At 39.0% G+C, this 23,911-nt stretch overlaps 1 protein-coding gene and 1 long non-coding RNA gene across 2 annotated transcripts; one reads left to right on the forward strand and one right to left on the reverse strand.

Annotated features, from left to right (window-relative positions):
- Positions 1–8,275: 8,275 nt before the first annotated feature.
- Positions 8,276–22,486, forward strand: LOC126973251 (venom protease-like). The gene is made up of 11 exons (XM_050820459.1): positions 8,276–8,367; positions 10,908–10,984; positions 11,696–11,796; positions 12,620–12,714; positions 16,455–16,543; positions 17,157–17,308; positions 18,784–18,890; positions 20,534–20,686; positions 21,093–21,222; positions 21,369–21,500; positions 22,203–22,486. Exons 2-11 carry the CDS (start codon positions 10,912–10,914, stop codon positions 22,374–22,376), a joined length of 1,206 nt encoding a protein of 401 aa, XP_050676416.1. The 5' UTR covers positions 8,276–8,367; positions 10,908–10,911; the 3' UTR covers positions 22,377–22,486.
- LOC126973302 (uncharacterized) lies at positions 12,709–17,703 on the reverse strand. Its single transcript, XR_007731329.1, has 3 exons — positions 17,317–17,703; positions 16,266–16,347; positions 12,709–13,059 (listed from the first exon to the last, which is right to left on the reverse strand). It is a non-coding gene; the product is annotated as an uncharacterized LOC126973302 (long non-coding RNA).
- Positions 22,487–23,911: the final 1,425 nt, after the last annotated feature.

Here is a 23,911-nt window from a genome sequence, read left to right on the forward strand (position 1 = left end):
ACATAACACAATACCAACATATATGTATTACGTCGCGCCAGACACCTTGTATTACCTAGTATTAGAACCAACTATGGTAAAAATAATATAACATTTGGAGCATAGCTATACAATAACCTTCCGAAAACTGTTAGAGAAGCGACTTCGCTCAACATCTTCAAAAAAAGGCTGCTGTATCATTTACAAAGCAATGAATAAAAACATCTTATCATAATAACAATAAACTATATCTTGTAACTTGGATCACCGCCTTAAAAACCGGAAAGCAGCAATGTGCAAATTCGCCTCTGACTCACTGATTTAATGTAAGTGACGACCGTCTTAATGAGAAATTAAAGTTTTCTAAACCGAGAACAATATTCAAGGGTATTTTGAAAACATGAACATATATAAAGAGTTTTATTCTGGAAATTGAGAACATATCCACTTGTAGAAAACAGAAGATGTCTTGGTTTGTTTACCATATTGTAGATGCCTTTTTCAGACGTAGATTTTTTGTCATGTATAACACCAAGATTCCTGATTTCATTTTCAGAATTAAGAACAATGCCATTTACTTTATACTCGTGTTCTATTACACTTACATGAAAAAGTAATGCAATGAAATTTTAATATATTTGGGTCGAGTCTCAAATCTATCTAGATCCGCTTAAAGAATTGGACATATCTGGTGATATTTAAGAATATTTTTATATAATCAGCATACAGCCAAAAGATAGAAAATTTAAAGCAAAGACCTACAATCTACATCATTCATCATATAATAGAGGGCCTAGTAATGAGCCTTACGGCACTCCATATTGCAAAGTATACTATGAAGGGGCATACCCTTTTATAACAATTTTCAATGTAAGAGGAGAGGTATCTCTAATCTTCACAGGGTTTCCCACAAATCTATTTTAGAATCTTAAGACTCGGAAGCTGCTCTGTCACACGATGTTGTTTGATCCATTGGAGCGGATTTTCGTTATGTTCGGGCGCAGCCAGATTTTTTTGTTTGACTGACCAAGCGTTACGATCGGGCTATACATATAACACGGGCGTACATACTGAAACCAAACTTTTTTTTTTATATGAGAGGGGGCAAACGGTCAAGAGGCTCAGGGGATGGGGAGAGGTGAGGCAACCGCCCATGGACATCCGCAACAACAGGTGTGTCAAGAAATGCGTTGCCGGCCTTTAAGGTGGGAGTATGCTTTTTTCTTGAAGGTCCCTAAGTCGTATCTGTTCGGGAAGACCGCTGCCGGTAGTTGATTCCACAAAGTGGCTGTGCGAGGCAAGAAATTTCGAAGAAAACGCTCGGTTGTGGAATGCCAGACGTCTACGTGATACGGATGGTACTTTGCACGTAATGTCCGATGGTGGAATTCGGCCGCTGGAATCAACCCGAACAGCTCCTCTGAGCACTCCCCGTGATAAATGCGGTAGAAGATGCAGAGAGAACCCACATCTCTACGCAATGCTAGAGAATCAAGCCGATCGGAGATGACTTGATCGTCGAGATTCGAGCCGCTCTTCGTTGTATGCGGTCAAATGGAAGAAGCTGGTACTGGGGAGCAGCCCAGAGGTGAGAGCAGTACTCCGTGTGAGGCCGAATTTGCGCCTTATAAAGGAGTATTAAGGAATATTTAGTGAAGTACTGTCTCGCCTTACTGAGTACACCAAGTTTTTTAGAGGCCAGTGATCTCGAATCGAGGGGATACGACAAAGGGAGACTTTTTAGTGGTGAACGCACAAACTTGTGTCTTCTTGGGGTTGAATTGGACTAAATTTTATCGGCCCCATTCCGAGACTTTGCAAAGCATAGTCTCGATTTCAGACACAAGTTTGTTCCGGTTCTCGTCGACGCTATCCCGGGAAAAGTTCGCACGGCCGATGTAGGAAGCATACCCCGTGCTGTCGTCTGCATAGCAATGAATATTGCTGATTTGTAGCATATCATTGATATGAAGAAACAGCGTAGGGGATAGCACACAGCCTTGCGGGACACCAGCGTTTATGGGTTTTAAGTCGGAGCATGCACCGTTGATATCAACCTTGATGCTCCGATCAGCCAAAAAGCTAGTGACCCATTTGCACAACTTCTCGGGAAGCCCATAAGATGGCAGTTTCGCTATAAGCGCTTTATGCCACACCCGATCAAAGGCCTTCGCTATGTCCAAACTCACCGCCAACGCCTCTCCCTTCGACTCAACCGCTTGCGCCCATTTATGGGTGAGGTACGCAAAAAGATCACCAGCTGAGCGACCCTGACGGAAACCCTACTGGCAGTCGCTGATCAGCTGGTGCCCCTCTAGGTATCCCAAGAGCTGGCGGTTGATGATCGACTCCATTACTTTGGAGAAAATGGAGGTAATGGCAATGGGGCGGTAGTTGGACGGATCTGAGCGTACACCTTTCTTAGGGATCGGGTGCACTAAAGCCGCCTTCCATAATTTCGGGACTACGCCTGATGAGTAGGATAGCCGGAAAAGACGGGTAAGGACCGGCGCCAGTTCCGGAGCACATGTCCGCAGCACTATCGGGGGAATGCCATCGGGCCCGCTCTATTTGTGAATGTCCAAGGTGAGAAGCGCCTTAAGCACGGCACCATGCCGGATTTTTACCTCCGGCATATATGAATCGCACCGCAGAATATGCGGTGGTGGTGCACCTTGGTCATCCAGAGTCGAGTTGGACGCGAAGAGGGAGCCCAGGAGATCAGCTTTCTCTTTCGCGTCATGGGCCAGCGAGTCATCATCCCCGTGCAGTGGCGGAATGGCTGGCTGGCAGAAGTTTCCTTGGACAGCCTTGGTGAGCGACCAGAACGCACGAGTTCCCGAGGGAAGGCGTGCAAGTCTCTCGCCAATTCTGCCAATGTGCTTCGACTTTGCGTCAGCAGTAACTATTTTGAAGGACCTGGAGGCATGATTGAAGTGTTTTTTAAGTTCGCTGGAATTCACATCCTCAGATACCACCGCATTGACCCAAGCCTGATAACACTCCTGCTTTCGGCGAGAGGCCATTTTGCAGGAGCGGTCAAACCATGGTTGGGACCTGCCACCGATAGGCACAGAGGAGGATGGAATGAAGAGTTCCATACCTTGCCGTACCACATCAGCAACAGCGTCAGCAGCGGCATCTGGATATCCCAGCGAAAAACAGATCTGCCTCCACGGGTAGGATGCAAAAAAGCACCGCATCTCGTCCCACTCTGCTGACCTATAGTGCCACACGCGGCGACAGCCTAAGAACGCGTCATGGGCCAGCGGGGCCGTGTTAGGCGCGTGATCCATATGCTAAGGCGAAGTCGTGAACAGATCTCCCTGCATGATCGGTCGTACGTGAGCCTAGCCATTCAGCGTGGTGGGCGTTCAATCGCCAAGAAACACGATCTCTGCAGTGGGGATCTGCTCCAACACGGAATCTGTAGCCATTTGGATGTGTTCGAGGAGCCAGTCAGTCTCTGCGTTACCGCTATGGGACCTATACAGGCATGCGTAGATTCGCGGATGGTCATCGCAGTCTACACGCAGCCAGATGATGGATAGGTCCTGTCCTTCAAGAAAACTCAGGCGTCGAGAACAGACATCCTCCCTGACGTAAACGCACACGCTAGCCCGTGGTATAAAGGAGTGTTCCAAATTATACCCCGGGTAGGAAAGGTAAGATGAATCAGCCAGGGAGGATATCTGTGTCTCGGTTAAAAAGAGCAGGGCCGGCTTCGCCGTCTCCAGGTGAAAGTGGACGGCATTTAAATTTGAGCGAAGCCCCCTGATGTTGCAAAAGTCCACAGCGAGTGTGGAGGAGGGTGGTTTGAGCCTCCTGCTCTGTTTGCCCCGAGACAGCGCAGATTTGCCCCCTCCAGAATACACGGGGCAGCCTGGGCAACCACTGTAAGGTACAGGTCCTAATTATGGACGCCCAGAGACGGATTCTCCAGGGCTGCATAGCCTGGTACCGTCCTGGAGTAGTCTTTTTTTTGTCTGTGCTGCCATTTGTATTTGGGAGGGGGGGTGTAGGCCTCCGGATACCCCACTCACCGGACGAAACACAGCGGCATAGCCGCTATTTCACGCCGGTTTCGAGTGGGGGAGTGGTATTTCTCCGGGCGTGCCGGCCCAATTCGGTTGTGTCCGTGAGGACCCAACATGGCACTACCACTCCTAATGGTTCTACCACTCCTAAAACTTCGATTATACAGCATACAGAAGCATATTTAAAACGCGATTAGCCGCGGCAAGAATCGAGTAGTGTGAATTCCTCTTAACGGAATGTTTTAAGGTGATCTTAGCTGTCAGGTAATATTTTTTTACTATTCTTTATTGTGTCTCTAGTGCTTCGTTATCTCTATTAATCTGTTGTATGTTTAATTAATTTTGTTCTAAAGGGTTCTAAAAGCACCAGGTTCAAATGTTACTGTTACTGCCATTATGGTACAGCAGCTCATTGGGTTGGTCACAAAAGAACTTCGAACAAAATATCAACAAGATATCGGGTAGGTGTGTTGAGGTTACTTGAGACGTAAGCTTCTATTGAGTTTATTTATGTTATCGCTATATTGGTTTATATGACTTTTATTTTGTAGGTTGTACGGTTTTATTTATTTGGTATTAATATTTTTATATAATGCTCACGGATAGTGCTGGGGACATCTTTAACACCAGGGGTCAGATGCATTGACAGCGTTTAAATTTTAAGGCTACTTTTAGCTTGAAGGTTTCCAAGTATCGGTGTGAGCAATCTGCAGCCGGTAATTGATTCCACAAAATGGCTGTGCGAGGCAAGAAGTTACTCGTAAAACATGCGGTTATAGTTGCATTTTGACATAATGTCCGGTGATGACATGTTGCTATTAGATATCCGGTAGAATATGCAGAGAGAATCAACATTTCCACGCAACACCTAAAAAAGCCTATCGGAGATGACTTGATCGTCGATGATTCGAGCCACTCTTCGTTGTATGCGGTCAAATAGAAGAAGCTGGTACTGGGGAGCGCCCGCCTAGAGGTGAGAACTACTTCGTGAGGAATTATGAATTTCCGCCTTTTATAGTTAATGATCAAAGTGAAAGTACCCATATCGTATCATCCTGGAATCACCGCGCACGAAAGCTCATTCCACAGTGAAGAGGGTGTTCGTTGGTAATTTTTCAGAAATGTAATTTTAAGATAAGGAACATCATGAAGGAATTGAGTAATAGTTAGCAGACGACCGGCGTGTAATATCATGACGACGGATTCTTTTTATCACTCATATCCTTGACCTTTTCGCGATTACAGCTTGGCTAAGTTTAATTGGCGCTGATAACGTATAATAAGTTATAACAATCAATGTAATAAAATATATAATCAATATTAATGGTAGTGATGTATTTAATTACTTACATAGTTCAGTCTAGGCTAATTCTTAAGTGGTATAATATTTTCACTTAATAATTTACATTTTTTTTTACTTACTTGTGTAAGACATTGAGTATTTTGTTGCATCACTTTACATATTATATTGTAATTGAACGGCATAAAGGCATTTATTTTTTCTAAATTTATTCCTTTAGAATTCATTCAGTCCAAACAGAAATTATTTTTTAAAAACGATGAAGCTGTAAATTGTAAACTGTGATTTAAAACAATGAGTTTCATGCCACTTCTTCTCATTAAAAGCTAAACCTTTTCCAAAGTGTTGGTTGGTTGTTAGTAAATGTAAAAAGATAAGAAAAATTTGACATTTGTAAGTGTATTTCCTTGACTTTACATGCATAAAATAATTTTGTTGACGTTGACTAATAATTACAAAATAAAAATTTTATGTGTCGATTTGAAATGTTAAATTATTATTATAACACTAGAAATAAGGGATTGCTTGTAACTAATTCTAGTAGGCTTCATAAGATACATAATAGCTTTAAGGGTAAATGTATACACTTCTACAATAAAGTCCCAGCCACTGTTCAGGCATTATCTATAAATAAATTTAAATGTTTTATAAAAAAATGGCTCTGTCGTAAATCCTATTACTCCACTGCTGAATATCTAAATGATCGGACAGCCTGGGACTAGATTGTGATTATTTTATAGCGACTGTACAATATTGTATATTTTTATTGAAAAGAGCGCAAAAAAATGAATGCTGGGAGAGTTTCTTGCGCCGCTTCTCCTCTCTAAGAGCGCCATTTGTTTCCGAAGCGGTAGTAGTATCTAGTAGTATAAGAAATGACATCAAAAAGAATTCTAAAGGAATCAATTTTGAGAAAATAAATGCCTTTTATGCCTTTTAAATAAGAGTGTTCTATAGCGATATGACAATTTTATTACTAGGATTTTATTAATTGGATCTTACAACGTACATAATATGGAGATCATATGGATATGGATTTTAGTTGAAAATCTATCAAATTGCTTGTAATTTGGAAATAGAAGCGACAACACGGAATCAACAAATATGGTTAGCTCCAGCTAACTTGTTGTCTGTCAAATGTATCCGTTCGACTCGGTGTGCTCGAGTATTGTCGTCCATAAACAAAGCAGCACTTGCTGTAACAAGGTGACGCTGGCTATACATGAGGAATTAGGAACTTCGTGATGTAGCGGTGTGCATTTAGAGAGTCATTTTATATGATAACTGATTGTGTACGATCTTCAGAAATTATGCCAGCCCAAAACTGACAGACAACCCACCGTACGGCGTAATTTATTCAAAAAATACCTCTGCGTAACGTTGTCCTGGTCTTTTAGCACTTAATGACGTCAGTCCTCATCAAATAAAGAGATTTTGGCTTAATCAGAATATAAAACCTTGCTTCATTCTACATCTGTCCACGTCGCACAATTTTGGGAAAAACTTTACCATGCAATAAGGAGATATTACCCACGGAGTAATTTAGTAGGACTCCAAGCTTGTATATCGACTTCTACAGGTCTCCTGTTGACAGTCCATACGCTAAAACTCATATTATTTTATTCGATGTTATTTTAGACCTCCGGTTTCGTAAAGCTTGGCTCACAATATATCGTCACTCAGAACATCGTTTCCTTCCTTATCCCAGTCTTCTTTCAAGTAACCGTTTTCTTGGATCCTAGTCGGTGCTCTCTGAATAATGGAACGACTGACACCAAACATTTGCGACACAATATTGTGTACAGCCTACTTCAAGAAGAGTCACTATATTAACAGCGATAATTATCATGTCTGCCGTATTACGGTATATTTGTCACGACAAAACCAATTTAAACATTGTATACTCGTATCAATATCGATTCATTAAAATAACAAAAAACCTTTAACTAAAAACACAAACGACGAGAACACGCTTGAATTGTATATAAAATGTTTGGGAAAAGATTGGAAAATCCAATAGTGCACGCCTCATAATGTCATTGTTCACAATATTCTAAGGTGAGGAAAAAATACTATTGTAAAATATATAGATAAATACACAAAAATATACATAGTCATATCTTAGTTTTTTATAAATAATAATTAAACGCAGTGAGTTTAACGCCCGTACTTTAGCCGATAAAAAATGATTCAAGAACGATCATTTTTTCGACCAATTTCCCTGCCACATATATCATAAACACAGACACTCGTCCAGAAAATGTTATTTTTTTAAGTTATTATTTACTATTTTAAACAGAATAATATTGTTATTGAAATCCTAAATAAATTATACATATCTGGACTATACTATCTTGCTGCTAGACAACCGATGAAAACAGGCCAGGTTTTATAACTTTAGTGTGCGTGACAAGCTACGTCTTAAACTCGCGATTTGTATGTCCCTTTGTGTTAGTGTGCGTGCATTTATCAAAATATAGGTTAACTGTCAACCTCAATTTTTTCCACGTTTTCACAGATATCACAGCCTAGATATTTAAATGATATAAGATTGAAATAGATAACCTCACAGGTTATTTGACTTGATTAGTGTGCACTCATATTAACCTAAAAGTGCGATTTAAATAAAAAAATAATAATATCATTTTCGAGAAAACTGCTTTTTTGACATGTTGAGAGGAGAGCACTACCTTACGCCTGTGCTTACGCTACGCTTATAAAGTGTGCAATAACTTAGAAAATTTTCAATTTTGGAACATTTAATTTACTTTTTAATAAGTAGACAATTGTTTATAATTAATTGAATGCATATAGAACCTCTTTTTTTTAAGATTTCCACAGTTGTACAGATAAGTCTTGGGTGCCCGTTTTTTGTGCATTGTATTGGTTCGAAGTTATAAAATATTTATATAATCAGCAGGAAATATCATATTATTAAGATTTACAAACAAGATTTCGCGAGAATATCTCAGTGTTATGTCGGAGGTCAGTCCGAGTAGTTGATATTTAGAGATTCAATGTCGTTTTAAGATATCTGGAGGTCCGCTGCACGTAAGTTCATATGATAATATTTTAATTAATACAGGCTATAGTGTTTCTTAGGATTTCGTGTTAATAGTAACTAATGGATACCCTTTAACAATACATAACCTGTCCGACAGTTCGTGTGTCTGTCACTAGCACGTTACTAGGTATAAATAATAAACTAAAATAGTAAGACAGCTATTGTTGCTATAACAAAGTATTAATAAAATACGATGGCAAAATTTAAACTTGGAATGCAAATTTAAATAAAGTCTTGTCTATGTTATTTATGGTCTTTTTCTATTTCTGTCAGAAAGTAGATTAATTATATAATCATTATAATGTTTGATACATTTATTTAAAATGGATGTAATATTGATTTTAGAATGGAATTTACTGTGATTTAATAATAATAATAAAGCCTCATTTATTCCATAACTCTTTTTACACAAAGCGAATTATTAGTAGTATTAGTTATCTTGGTGTTAGTAAGATTAGTTGCTTATGGTTCTATTTATTTGTGTTGTGGATCTCGTTAGAGTAAAGGCCTCCTCCAGTTTTTTCCAAATTGTTCGATTTTTGCTTTTATGCATCCAGTCTTTTCCTGCTATCTCTATTAAGTCATCAGTCCATCGTTTATTTGGTCTGCCAACTCTTCGTTTGCCTAGTGTTGGTCCATTCCATCTTGTGGTTAGGATTGTCCGTCGATTATTAGTGTATCGTTAAATGTGTCCTGCCCATTGCCACTTAAGCTTCAGGGCTCGTGTCAGTGCATCTGAAATTTTTGTTAAAGATGCACTGACTCATTTTTAATTTTTTGTTTTTTGTTTATTTTCATAATGCTCCTTTCCATTGCTCTCTGCGTAGAAAGAAACCTCTGTTTCACTTTATTTGTGTATGTCCATGTTTTAAATCCATATAGTTAACTCGGCAGGAGGCAGGTATCCATTACAGTTCTCTTTATGTTCATACTGAATTTTCCTTTTAGAATTTCTTTAAATGAACAAAACGTTTTCCATGTAATATTTATTCTTATATTTGTTTTCCTAAATAGATATAGTTGGTTACATATTCCATAAAGTTGTTATTTATCTTGATAGGTATTTTGAGGCTGTTAGTCATTATTTTTGTTTTAGTTTTATTCATTTGTAGGCCTACTTTTTGACTTTCTTGATCTAGTGTACACAGCATAGCCTGTAGTTGTTTGGATGTTTCAGCAAAAATAATTATGTCATCTGCGAACTTGAGGTGGCTCAATCGACGTCAATATTGATTCCAAATTTTTCCCAAAGTAAGTTTTTGACTTTGTTTTTTTTCCAATACAGCTATGAAAAGTTATGGTGATAAAGGGTCGCCTTGTCTAACTCCCCTTTCTATTTTAATCAGTTCACCTCTTCTTTCAAGTTTAACCTTGCTCGTACTGTTTAAGTATATATGTTTTATAATATTGATGTATTTATTATATACATTTGATGTTTTTAATGCGCTCCAGATGGAGCTGTGACTGATGCTGTCAAAAGCTTTGCTGTAATCGATAAAGGCAACATATAGCGGTTTATTGTATTCCATATATTTTTCTATTATTTGACTCACTGTTTGTATATGGTCGTTTGTGCTGAAACCTGAGCGTGCTTTATTATATACGAAATGACATTATTAATAATTTGGTCCAAATTTAAATGGTCCGGTTGGAAATATGAGTTATATTCTGTTAATCATTTCTTATAATCACAGCGAAGTTTTATTTTATATTTATTATTTATAATATATATTCAAATCAAATCAGAATCACTTTATTCATGTAGGTCACCGAAATGACACTTATGAGTTTAGACATAATCGTTAAAAAAAATTAAATGTTTTATAAAAAAATGAATATCTAAGTGATCGGACAGACTGGGACTAGATTATGATTATTTTGTTACGATTGAAATGACTGTACAATATTGTATATTTCCATTGAAAAGAGCGCAAAAAAAGAATGCTGGGAGAGTTTCTTGCGCCGCTTGTTCTGTCACAGAGCGCCATTTGTTTCCGAAGCAGTGGTAGTATCTAGTATATTAGAAATGACATCAAAAAGAATTCTAAAGGAATCAATTTTGAGAAAATAAATGCGTTTAATGCCTTTTAATGAATTTGACTGAATGGACGTTGGATATTGTCACGAACAAACACATGCGAACATTTGATACCGGGTACACACGTTATGTTATGACTACTACTCGGTGAATTAGAATATGTTTAGTTGGGGGATGTATAATATGCTTTTACATGATCCCAATGTACAAAACAAATGTGTTACGATAATTTAAAAGAATGAAAGAATTGTGAAAAGACGTTTATGTGGTAAGAGTTTTTATAACATAAATGATATATTTAATGAAACCACAGACTGGGAATGGAGTATAAATTTGATTGTATCGATCTTATAGATTAGAAGAAGCCCGCTGAGATTTTTGTGCCCGTAAGAACGAGAAGACTCAGGTGTGATATTTGCATGTGTGGTTGTTTTGACGTTCAATAAGTAATTTCATGTCGTATTTTGAATTTGAATGTTTCCGTTTCAGGGCGATGCTGCTTCGAGTAATATTGGTTGTGTCGTTAGCGGCTACTGCCTGCTGCCAAACTCTGAACCTGTCTGTGGGTACGTTGAGTCAAACATCAGCTTTCATAATTTGCGATGACCCTGGACAGAACGAGCCAATGTTCAATCCGTCTGTCAATGAGAGGACGTATAACTTACCAGCGATAGAAGTTTGTATGGAAATAGCAATAACAGCGTCCCTATATAAGGCGATAAGAATGAATGACTAATCGGGTATATTGGGATAGCTTCGGATTATTGACAGCTAATTACTGAAAGTAGAACTCTATCTGTTGATAGTATATTGGGTACGGCCGTAAGTTATTAGTGCCAAGATTGGCGGACTGCATACGACTTGTCAATCAAAATCTGTTTTACTGTATCTCCGTAACTGTTCTTCTCTCGCGCTCGCTTTGTTTGTCTTTGTAAGTCATCCCCCTCAGCACTTAATGGTCATCATCATATCAGCCGGAAGACGTCCAATGCTGGACAAAGGCCTCCCCCCTGCACTGTCCTCATCCAACGTATTCCGGCGATCTTGACCAGATCTTCCGTCCTTCTTGTGGGGGCCCTACCAACACTATTTCTTCCGGTACGTGGTCACCATTCGAGGACTTGACTGCCCCAACGGCCATCTGACTAAATAATGGGTCTAATTCCGGAAACAGGAGCCATTAATCCATGCCATAGCATTGACTATCTATTTGTTCCTCACATCATTCTCATATTATTGTTATTTTGTCACTTAATTGTATTGTTAATATGTTTAAGGTGAGGAGTGCAACCAACAAAGCGGTGCAACAGGAGTCTGTCGCCGTATTACTGAGTGTGATCACATTAGAAATGATATCAATCGACGCGTCATACCTACTGTGAGTTGTGCTTGCTATATCCACTTCTATTTGTAATTTTAAAGTTATACATATACGTTCATTGTCAAACGAGATAATTCTGGCTATCAAGTGGGAGGCTCCTTTGCGTAGGATGCCGGGTAGATTATGGGTACCGCAACGGCGCCTCTTTTTGCCTTGAAGCAGTAATGTGTAAACATTATTGTGTTTCGGTCTGAAGGGCGCCGTAAGTAGTGAAATTACTGGGCATATGACATTTAACATCTTATGTCTCAAGGTGACGAGCGCAATTGTAGTGCCACCTAGAATTTTTGGGGTTTTTAGGAATCCTGAGTGGTACTGCTTTGTAATGGACAGGGCGTATCAATTACCATCAACTAAACGTCCTGTTCGTCTCGTCCCTTATTTTCATTTAAAAAATCAAAAACACTTGATTCATGTAGTGCAGGAAAATAAGTCATATATAGCGCGAATATCCCTTTTCTGTAGCACAAATATTATGGTATTAATATCGGCTACCCCATAACAAAATACTATAGGACATAATACTATAAATATAAATCATTCAAATCAAAATCACTCAAGGTAGGTCAAGAAATGACACGAATGTCAAACGTTTTATTTTCTTTTTAATTTACCACCACTTCGGAAAAGGTTGAGCTTTAATGAGAAGAAGTGGCAAATAAATTAATAAAATAAATAACGTGCATTAATAAAAGACACACTGAGGATATTAGCTTTATGTAATGAGATGCGCCTGGTGGTCTGCTGGTATAAGACGGATATACAAAACATACAATAGATACCTACAACCAGAACAGATTATAATTAAAATTATTTTCAGATTTGCTCGTTCGACAGGAATGACGCTGTTGTGTGCTGTGTTGACAGTGGGGCACTGCCCCCGCCCGCGATTACAGCGAGGACTAGAATACCGAGGTACAGTGATTGTTGTATGTGACAGAGGAACAAGCGAGGGTACGATTCACCTTATCTGCAGGCATACTATGGAAACCCAATTCTAATTGCAAACCAATAACATTTTGATTTCTAAGACTTTCGCACTGATCTAAAAGATCCAAATAAATTTAATAAATGATAGTAGAATTGGAAATTTGGAAATATGCGTTCTTTTGCGGAAATTCATTTTCAAATTTTCAAATTAAATATGTTATAATAGCTGATCTGGAGTGTTTATTCCGTTAAGTTCCACTTTGTCTCGTGTTTCATCTCTTTACGAGACATCTTCTTTCCTCGTTCCAGCCTTTCGCAAGTCAACATCTCCTGTAAAATATCATCAAAATTGGATATTATTTACGGACGGTAAAACTTTTTAAAAAATGATCTTTTTTGGGAAAACCCATCAAAGACACAAGTGTTTTCATACCACGGCGAGGGAAATCTTCCAGCATATAAATAAATAAAATAAATAAAATATTATTTAACTAGACCTTTTGAACGCTTTGTATCATTCATATGCACATGTGTTTTATATAAATTTACAATTACCATTTTCACTGTAAGCCCTCTGAACATCTCCGAAAACGAAATTCAATCAGCGATGCAATTTTTAAGCCAAATCTTTGTTCGATATTTTTGTCCATTATGAAATTCACAATGGACACTAGATATGATATAACTAAAAACGACACAATTATTATAAGAAAACAAATCCTACAAATCTATTTACAATAGTATTTATTACATTTAATTAAAACTGTTGTTATTCAAATTCAAATTCAAATATTTTTATTCAAAATAGGATTCAAAATCACTTATTGAACGTCAAAAACTACCACCCATTCAAAAGAGACTGCCTCAGACCTGAGAAGAATAGGCGCAAGAAACTCAGCGGGCTTTTTTTTATATAAAATATGGATTACAATGTGATATCGTACAATAAACATTTATAATTAAAGAGCCTGAGGGTGCTCGCTTTATTCCCAGTTCGTGGTGTCATTAAGAAAATCGTTTATGCTATAGTAACCTTTCCCACACAAACGTTTTTTAACAATTCTTTTAAATTTCGTAAAACATTTGTTTTGTACATTTTCTGGGATCATATTGTAGAAGCATATACATCGCCTAACGAAAGACTTACTAACTCGACCCAACCGAGTAGTAGGCATAGCAAGTTATGTTTGTTCCTCGTGTTAAGATAATGAATGTCACAGTTTCTGGAAAATTCCTCAATGTCTCCAATCGTGCTTAGAACGTGTGCCCCTGAGTTGACGCCGGTGCCAACGCGTTTATTCCGGCACTCTTATTCCAAAGGCGTAGTCCCTGACTCATGGAAGTCAGTCCATCCGATCCAAAAAAAAGGAGACAGTTCGGATCCGGCAAACTACAGGCCTATTGCTATTACCTCCCTGCTCTCCAAAATCATGGAGAGCATAATTAGCCGTCAGTTCTTGGTATACCTAGAGGGTCACCAGTTGATCAACGACCGACAATACGGGTTTCGCCATGGTCGGTCGGCAGGTGATCTTCTGGTATACCTAATACATAGATGGGCTGCGGCTATTGAAAGCAAGGGGGAAGGCCTGGCAGTTAGCCTGGATATAGCGAAGGCCTTTGATCGTGTATGGCATAATGCGCTCCTCTCTAAACTTCCATCATTTGGGCTTCCCGAGAGCTTGTGCAAGTGGACCTCCAGCTTCCTCACTGGGCACAGCATACAGGTCGTTGTCGACCGACATTGCTCGAACCCGAAGCCCGTGAATGCTGGAGTGCCCCAAGGCTGTGTGCTATCTCCTACGCTGTTTCTTCTGCATATCAATGATATGTTGGACACCTCCAACATTCATTGCTATGCAGATGACAGCACTGGTGATGCCGTATACACGGGCCATGCACGTCTCTCTCGGGAAATCGTCGACCAGTGCCGGGAGAAACTTGTGTCTTCTATCGAGTCCTCTCTTGACAAGGTCGCGGAATGGGGTAAATTGAACCTTGTCCAATTTAACCCCCAGAAGACTCAAGTTTGCGCATTTACCACTAAAAAAACCCCATTTGTCGCATCACCGCTCTTCGACAACACTTCTCAAAAGCCTCGCCTAGTATCGGAATACTGGGTCTCGAAATCTCGAGCGATTGCCAATTCCGTGGCCATCTGGAGGGCAAAGCCAAATTGGCTTCAAAGAAACTGGGCGTCATTAATAGAGCACGGCAATACTTCAAGCCGGCCCACATTCTAGCGCTGTACAAAGCGCAGGTCCGGCCTCACATGGAGTATTGCTGTCATCTCTGGTCTGGCGCACCCCAGTATCAGCTCGATCCATTTGACCGCGTGCAACGCAGAGCAGCGCGAATTGTCGGGGACCCAGTACTCTGTGAACGGCTGGATCACTTGGCGTTGCGTAGAGATGTCGCTTCATTGTGTGTCTTCTACCGCATTTATCACGGGGAGTGTTCCGAAGAGCTGTTTTACCTAATTCCTGCCTCCGAATTCCACCTTCGCACGACACGCCTCAAGTTAGGATATCATCCTCACCATCTGGATGTGTGGCGGTCCTCCACAGTACGGTTTACAAGGAGCTTTCTTCCACGTACTACAAAGCTGTGGAATGAACTTTCTTGTGCGGTGTTTCCGGGACGATACGACATGGGTACCTTCAAAAAAAGCGCGTACACCTTCCTTAAAGGCCGGCAACGCTTCTGTGATTCCTCTGGTGTTGCAAGAGAGTATGGGCGGCGGTGATCACTTAACAACAGGTGACCCGTACGCTCGTTTGTTCTCCTATTCCATAAAAAAAAAATGTGCTTATGAACATACAGAACATTATCAAAAATGTATTGAGAAGCAACAGTCAAAATGTTTATTTCTTTAAATTTTTCTCTTAATGATTCTTTAGGACCTAGGTTATAAATTGCGCGAATAGCCCTCTTCTGCAGCAGAAATACGGTATTAATATCGGCCGCACTGCCCCATAACAATATACCATATGACATAATACTATGAAAGAACGGGGAAGTGTACTAAGATTACTGGCAGCATTTCCGCGTTGGATAGCTAGGTTGATCCGTTGACCGGAATAGCTGCAAGCGCTTGGGTTTCCAAACAGTGCCTAGTGTATTTAATCTAAATGGCAGGTACAACTCAAACTCCGCGCCAAAACTCAGTTCAAAAACAAAGTATCGATTCCCGATACTTTGTCGAGTGAATGTATATCTGTAGCTTTATGTATGACGTATTGCAAGTATGGTACTATGTGCGTTAGATGTTAGAACATTTTTATTGAAGAGGGGGACAAACGAGTAAACATACGGGTCAACTGATGGAAGGTGATCGAAGCATCTCATACATCATATCAGGGGAAAAGCGTTGTTCATCACACAAAGGGTTTAATAAACGTACATACGAATTTGAAAACTGAAAACACATTGGAAAGTGACGGGCGAGGATTGAACCGGGGACACCGTGGCGAGAATTATTAGTTCAACCTGTTGCACCACCGACACAAGGTTTAAGTGTGATAATGTATACTTACTAGCAACTTCACTTAACTACTACCATCTTACTTAACTTAGATGATTACTAAGTACTAACATATACTTATGTTCGGTGTTTACCTGAAAATATTAGTATTAAATATTTGAAGTAATATGTAGCAAAGATTTAAAAAAATTATCTAGCTAAAGTAGTTTCCTTCCTGTAAAAGTTTTCGTGTGTATTCCAGGACTACTACTACGTCAGAGGCACCTGTTAGATCCCTGACACGACAGACGTGCGACGTTCACACTCCGACAGGACGAAAGGCGTATGACAGTAGGTCATCCAAATCTTATAACTATTTTTTGAAGTGAAAGCTTCTTTAGCCGCATTGGGAACTTTTTGGTAGGGGAAAATCTAATGGGTTCGCGTCACCGACATGCTCGTAACTGAAGAGCGCGATAAATAAATAATTAAAAAAATGTAAACTGTAATATACAGTAAGACACTTTTTAGATGGGTGAAATCTAGTGCGTTCGCGTCATCGAAATATAGAAGAATATCTATAACTATACAGCTGACGTATTGTGCAACATTATGTTTATGTGTATATCTTTTATGTGAAATTGAATGGATTTAGTGAAAAGTTCAATATGTATTTATTAATATATTATTGAAAATAAGTTTTAAAATAAATTGAAATTATTAACTTAATTGTTTTCAAACATTATGAAATTTTAAATTTTAATACTAACCGTTCTAAGTATTCACTTGTATCGACAGTCTCTACAACTGACAATTTTTTCTTCAACATCACATTTTAAGCTAATGTGTAATGCAGTGTTTGTGCGGAGTTGTTGTTGACAACAACGCCACGAAAGCAAAATAATTCAAAATGTTAAAGAATTTACTAGAACTGTAAAAAGTTAGCTGTTGTGTTGTGTTTCAGAATGTTGGGAATACCAGCAGAGGCTGGTGAAGCCATGTCAGCCGAGCCCGCTGCCCAACGGTGGGATGGTGCGCGTGAACCACTGCAACTGGAAGGCTGAGGATCTGATCACCGGCGGAAAGGACGCTTATGAAGGAGAGTTCGCTCACATGGTACTTACAGATGATGTTCCACAATTGTACACGCGAGTGTTCTGTGAAGCAGAGAGGAGGTCAAACAAATAAAATATTGTTGGAGATTTGTCTTGACTCCAATTTAACAAATGTATCTCCATTTTGAAGGATTGGCGAATAGCCTTAGCTCTGCAGCTGATGTCATTAAAAAGATAAGCCATTAGCACACAGCGATTAGTTCAGTTATTTTCATAGTATTATGTCCTACGGTATATTGCTATGGGGCAATGCTGCCGATATATATACCATCTTTGTGCTGCAGAAGAGGACTATTAGGGTAAGTATATCATATATAAGTATCTGTCCCCACTCTGTGGTAAGAGAAGAAGAAAATAAAAGAATAACTGCTGCCTCTAAATATATAGAATTTGAAAATTAATTTCTAGCAAATTTGAAAATCAAAATCACTTCATTCACATAGCTCGAGGAAATGACACTTATGGATGTCAAAAGTTTGCTTTTTCTTTTGACATTGACCACCATTTCGGAAAAAGTATAGCTTTAATAAGAAGATGTCACAAGAAACTCATTGCCATTGTTTTAAACCGACATTTACAGCTTCACCGTTTTACAAATTATTTCAATTACACTAAATAAAATTACAATGTGTAAAGTGATGGAATAAGAATACTCAAACGTCAAATACTGAATGTCTTACACGAGTAAGTGAAAAATAAATTAAATGTAAATTAATACGTAATGAGTTATTGCATACAGTAGATGCATCAATTCACATACACCGTAAATAAATAAAGGTATTATAAATATATTATAATAGTGAATGTGCATGGGCATTGCGAGGATTTTAAATAGAGCGGGGCAGATAAAGAAAATTATAAACTATATTGTTTATTAAGTGTATAGTGGTGGAAAGGGAGAACATTTTAAACAAAGTAGAGCAACAAGAGATAGCTTTATAAAGCAATCTGACTGCTCTTTATAAAATCTATTTATCTACACCCATGCTTTACATCCTCTATTAAAGATTCTAAAACAGTTAGATTATTGCCAACATTAAAACAACCAACATCATAATATCCATTACATCATCCAAACGAGTGTTGTAATGAAATTCAGTACAACATTAAATCATCCTTTCTCATAATAACACTCCTTTGGATAATATTATGGTTACTAGGACTGGCTTTTTAATGTTAGCAGTAAGCTATCAGTTTCAGAATCTATTATAGAGGATTCATATTATGGGTGTAGATAAAGTCTTGTATGCAACTGTTGATAATTAGGTATTAAAACGCTCATATGATACTATTAAATTGACAATCTCGATTCACGATACGGGTGATCGTCCCTAGCGGAGCACTGCGAATTACGATTAACATTGGCTGAGTCTGTTAGCGGCGTTAGGGCGCGTTTATATAACTCCTCTAGCGGGGCAGCTATCCCCTCCTGTCCGTACTTCTCTACTCTAATTTGAATGTGTCTTTTGATGGCAGGTTCTCCTTGGGTACGGCACCCCGGCCGTTCATTGGATTTGTGGAGGAGTGCTGGTGAGCGAGCGATTCGTGCTGACAGCAGGGCATTGTACGGTCGCCAGGGCTCTGTAAGTTATTAAGTGTTCGGTATTCTTTATGAAGTCGGAGTATGAGAACGAACGAAGAGTCGCAGGAAGAAAGGGGAAAATTACGGTGGAAGAAGTTCTTTGAAAGCCGCGCTGTGCAGGTACACCTATCCAAATAGTGAGGAAAATATTTTAGTTTGTAGCGTGAAGTGTGATGATGACATCCAGTGGCCATGACCAAGTCGGTGTGCTCTTCAGAACACCTTCGTTATCAAAGTTTGTTTGTAGTGCCAAGCGATTGAGCCGTCAGCGGATTATTGGATAACGAATAATCCGAGCAGCTCTGTGTTGGCTTTAGCTGATTCTGGGCTGTACGAGGCCGTAAGGAGAGCGACTCAAACTCCAACACCAGGTATAGTGCATAAGCACTAATGGGAGAATTCTTCAAGATGAATGCAGTTTCCTTGGTAGGTAGGTAGTACGACACAACGTTACCAGTTTCGTGAGCACCTTACCTGCAGAGTGAGACCTGAATGCGGTTTACTACTCATAATGTATTGTGGTTATGTTTTTTATACAATATTTATATTATAGTTTATTTTAGTTTAGTATTAGTGTGGTTAACTATTGTATATTTAAATATTATTATATAATTGAGAGGGAACATGTGCTGAGGCCTTCTTTATATTATATAAATAGATATTATAAAACAACATACCGTCGCGCTCCGATGCGATGGCGAGATAGCCATTTGTGTGGTAAGGATTACTGCAGCTCCGACTAACAATCGTGAGTAATAGTCCAGTCATTTAAGCTTAAAAAAATCTCGGAATTCGAGATACCCAGCTGTAAGTCTGTAAATACTTGTATATTGATACCCTTAAAGTTGTCTCAAAACCTACATATGGTAGGGTGTAAGCAACTATTAAATTTCAAGATCAAAGGTCACAAAAGTCGGTTTTTTGCGCTTTTTTGGGTTTCTCGAATTCCGAGGTGAACTTACTATAATGACTGGACTATAAACTAGAACCCAGTGGAGGGCTCCTTTGTACAGGATGCCGGCTAGACTATGGGTACCACAACAGCCCCTATTGCTACCGTGAAGCGGTAATGTGTTAACATTACTGTGTATCGGTCTGAAGGGCGCCGTAGCTAGTGAAATTACTTGGGCAAATGAGACTTAACCTCTTATGTCTCATGGTGACGAGCGCAATTGTGATACCGCTCAGAATTTTGGGTTTTTCAAGAAACTTGAGCAGCACTGCAGTGTAATGGTAAGGCGTATCAGTTACTATCAGCTGAACGTTTTGATCGTCTCGTTCCTTATTTTCATAAATAAACTCAAAGGGGTCGTAATTTGAGAAAATGAAAAGGAAATATTAAGTGTCAGATTGTTTTAATTTTTTTGCTTCGTCGTATTTGTGTAAGTACTAGGCTTCTGTTTGCAGCCTATACGATTTAGGTGCTTTGAGCACTTTTTAAAGTATTTATACAAAAATAGAAAACAAACAAAACAGAGATACAGATAATGATTAAATTGATTTTGTTTTAAGAGATAGTAAAAACATCAAAGTTTAAAATCAAATCAGCCTAAAAATTAGAATCTGTGATAAATTAACCGGATCTGACAGGGATATGTTTGTATAGTTTACAGTGAAAACATTTTAAATATAAAACACTTCCAGTGGGAAAGTACAGAAGATCAAGGTGGGGATCCTGGATCGGGATCAGCCGGCTGGTGAGGACCAGGTGTACGGCGTGCTGACGATCATAAAACATCCAGGGTACAAGGCGCCGCACAAGTACAACGACATCGCCCTGCTAAAGACCGACCGAGAGTAAGATGCTTTAATATTGTTTATACATTGATAATGGAACATTAGACCTTATCATTCTTGAACTGACTTCAGTGACGACACGAACATGTCCGTGCCCATTACAATGATTTGCCGCTAAGGGTTCTTGAAATATACAAAAGTCTGCACTGACGCGCAATCACTGTGAGACATAACATGTTAATTATAATAGACTTACAATATACTGGCGAAAAGATTACCTGACAGTCGGACAATGCGAGACCAATTTCGATTTGTCAATGTGTTTTAAAAAAAATCTTGCAAATTTCTTGTTCATCCACACCTGGCTGATGTATATGTAAATAGTTCAAAATAATTGAAATTGGATGATAAAATGAAAGAAATAATGGTAATGAAGTTGTTCATTGATACCATCACAATGTCCCAGGATCACTCTCAGCCGCTACGTGGTGCCAGCCTGCCTCCACGACGGGTCCTCCGTAGAGAGCACGGCCGTGGTGACGGGCTGGGGCTCCACGGTGTTCAGACGAAAAGTGCTGGCCCATGTACTGCAGAAAGTGAGTTTGGTCTAGATTTTTTTTATGAAAATAAGGGTCGACGAGTCGGGCAGGACGTTCAGCTAATAGTAATTGAAATAGCCTAGTATAACCGTTTTAATGTCATCAGACTTTCCTTGAGCTATTATGATATTTTAATTTGTCAGGCAACGGTGACCATGTTTGAGGACAAGATATGCTCCGGCCGGTACGGGATAAGTCGACACATGTCCTCCGGATACAACTCCACCACCCAAATGTGCTACGGAGACATGAAATCAAACCAGGACTCCTGTGAGGTCAGGAAGCGGGCACGCTTAATAAAAACATATTCATTTTGCTATTGTGTACACCTGCGTTATTTATTTTTAACATGAAAGACGAGGCACAATCATACACAATACGGGTCGCGTAATGGTAAGTATACTGTCCTGTTACACCAGAAGAAAAACAAGAGCGCTGCTGTGCTATATTGGTACGTGGCGGTCGAGGATTGAACCGGGGGCCCGTGGTGAGAGCCAAGGGCTCCACCTATTGTGCCAGTGACACCTTTGATACCCGTTCTCTGTGAACGGCTGGATCACCTGGTGGTGTACAGAGTCGTCGCTTTATTGTGTGTCTTCTACCGCATTTATAACGGGGAGTGTTCCGAAGAACTGTTTAACCTGATTCATGCCACTGAATGTCACCTTCGCACGACACGCCACAAACTTGCATATAATTCTCACCTTCTCAATGTGTCGTTCCTCCGCAGTGCGGTTTTAAAGGATCTTCTACTTCCTTGTGCGTTGTTTCCGGGTCGATTTGACATGGGTATCTTAAAAAAAAGCGTGTACACCTTCCTTAAAGGCCGGAAACGCTCATGTGATTCCTCTGGTGCTGCAAGAGAATGAGGGCGGCGGTGATCTTAGGTTCTAGATTTTCTAAGAACTTTCAGTTTGACCCTTACAATACTTTCTGCGTACATTTCTGACTGTTGTGTCGACGATGTCCTACCGCAGGGTGACAGCGGCGGACCTCTCCAGGTGAAGCACGCGGAGGTCCATTGTATGTACAACGTTATCGGGATCATCTCGTTCGGCAAGTGGTGCGGGTTCACCGGAGAACCTGGCATCTACACCAGGGTGGCGCCCTACCTGCCCTGGATCGAGAGCACGGTGTGGCCGGACCAATAAATACTTATGTAAAGATTCCAATCTTTCTCAAGTGACATCTATGTGACTTCTTAAGGAATAAGTATTTCATACTAGTAATTCTCTTAACAAATATATTATAATATAGCTACTCTTTGTTGTTTCATTTTTGTTAGTTCTGTCCCAAAATAGATACAAGAAAAGAAAACATAAATACAAATATTATGGAGGGTAGATGCAAAAAGAATCATCTCATATGGGAGGAAAATTTAAAAAAAAGTGTGTGTGTCAGCTCCGACGCACCACTGGAGTTTACTCCTCAAGAACGATTGTCTTTGAACAGGTACTAAACAAAATCAAGTCCAATGGAGTCGGTTGTAAACAGACATACAGCAGAAGCTAATAAAAGCGTATTAATAAAAAAAAATAGATTATTAATAGATATTAAAAAAATAAAATAACTTCATAGTTAATAGTGAGTTTTCTTATGGTCATGCGACATCTATCGATAACTGTTATTTATTTATTTATTTTGAACTAGCTGATACCCGCGACTTCGTCCGCGTAAACACATGACTAAACACGTAGTACATATAAAAATCTTTATCTTTCATTTCATTTAGAATAGAATAGAATAGAATAGAATAGAAACACTTTATTAACAGTAAAACACACACCTTCAATTTACAGTAAAAATCTTAAAGAAATAAAAAATTAAATTAGATGTAACAAAAATTATTAAAATATAAACAAAAACAAAATATTAAATAACTGTGCGGCGCCTGATTCCCTGCTAAAAGGAGCTGACTCAGTATATTGTTGGTCAGTGCAGAAGACACCAACACAACACTGGTTTTCGGCAGCCCCTCGTGACCTTTGGAGTAGACAGCTGTTGTAGCTTTCCCAATGTAATTTTTTTCATGTACATGTAAATTTATAGAGTTATAAAATAGAATTATAAATAAATATTTATAATTAATATTAATTCATATTATAGTTTTTAAGCAAATATACATAATACTTATATTAAAGGTGGCACAAGGTACATTAGTATAAAAAATGAGATATAGATAATATATTGGTAAACATTTCATTTGTATAAAAATAATATAATAGATAGTTAAAAACTGTAAGTACTCTACCAACTATAATAAGCTAAAATTAAGTATCTTTTTTACCTCCTGAGAGAAGGAAAGATACAAAAATTCTAATTAGTTATTCATTTTAAACTATTCACCTTTTAAACCTTCTCTGGGCTTCCACAAATAATTCAAGACCAAAATTATCCAAATCGGTCCAGCCGTTCTCGAGTTTTAGCGAGACTAACGAACAGCAATTCATTTTTATATATATAGAATAAATCGGTTACAACACCAATTACATTAATCAAGTACATTATACTATTGCTAGACGCTATAATGCGAGGACTCACACAGTTGGAGCAGCAACTGCACCAACATCTCAAGTCTATTAGTAAATAAATCACAATCAGGGCGAGCTTCTACGAGGTGATTAAACAATTTCAAGACTCGTGGTACGGGCGCCGCAGTACGTACTACCGTGCGACACGCGGGTAC

The sequence above is a fragment of the Leptidea sinapis genome, chromosome 29, assembly GCF_905404315.1.
Source record: "Leptidea sinapis chromosome 29, ilLepSina1.1, whole genome shotgun sequence".
Classification (NCBI taxonomy): domain Eukaryota; kingdom Metazoa; phylum Arthropoda; class Insecta; order Lepidoptera; family Pieridae; genus Leptidea; species Leptidea sinapis.

Bases quoted from the DNA above. Each gene is read 5' to 3' on its own strand.
- LOC126973251 (XM_050820459.1), top strand. From the start codon at position 10,912: ATGCTGCTTCGAGTAATATTGGTTGTGTCGTTAGCGGCTACTGCCTGC. The intron at 11,797-12,619 runs GTGAGTTGTGCT...AATTATTTTCAG, and splicing joins ATCGACGCGTCATACCTACT to ATTTGCTCGTTCGACAGGAA. The intron at 21,223-21,368 runs GTGAGTTTGGTC...TTAATTTGTCAG, and splicing joins TGGCCCATGTACTGCAGAAA to GCAACGGTGACCATGTTTGA.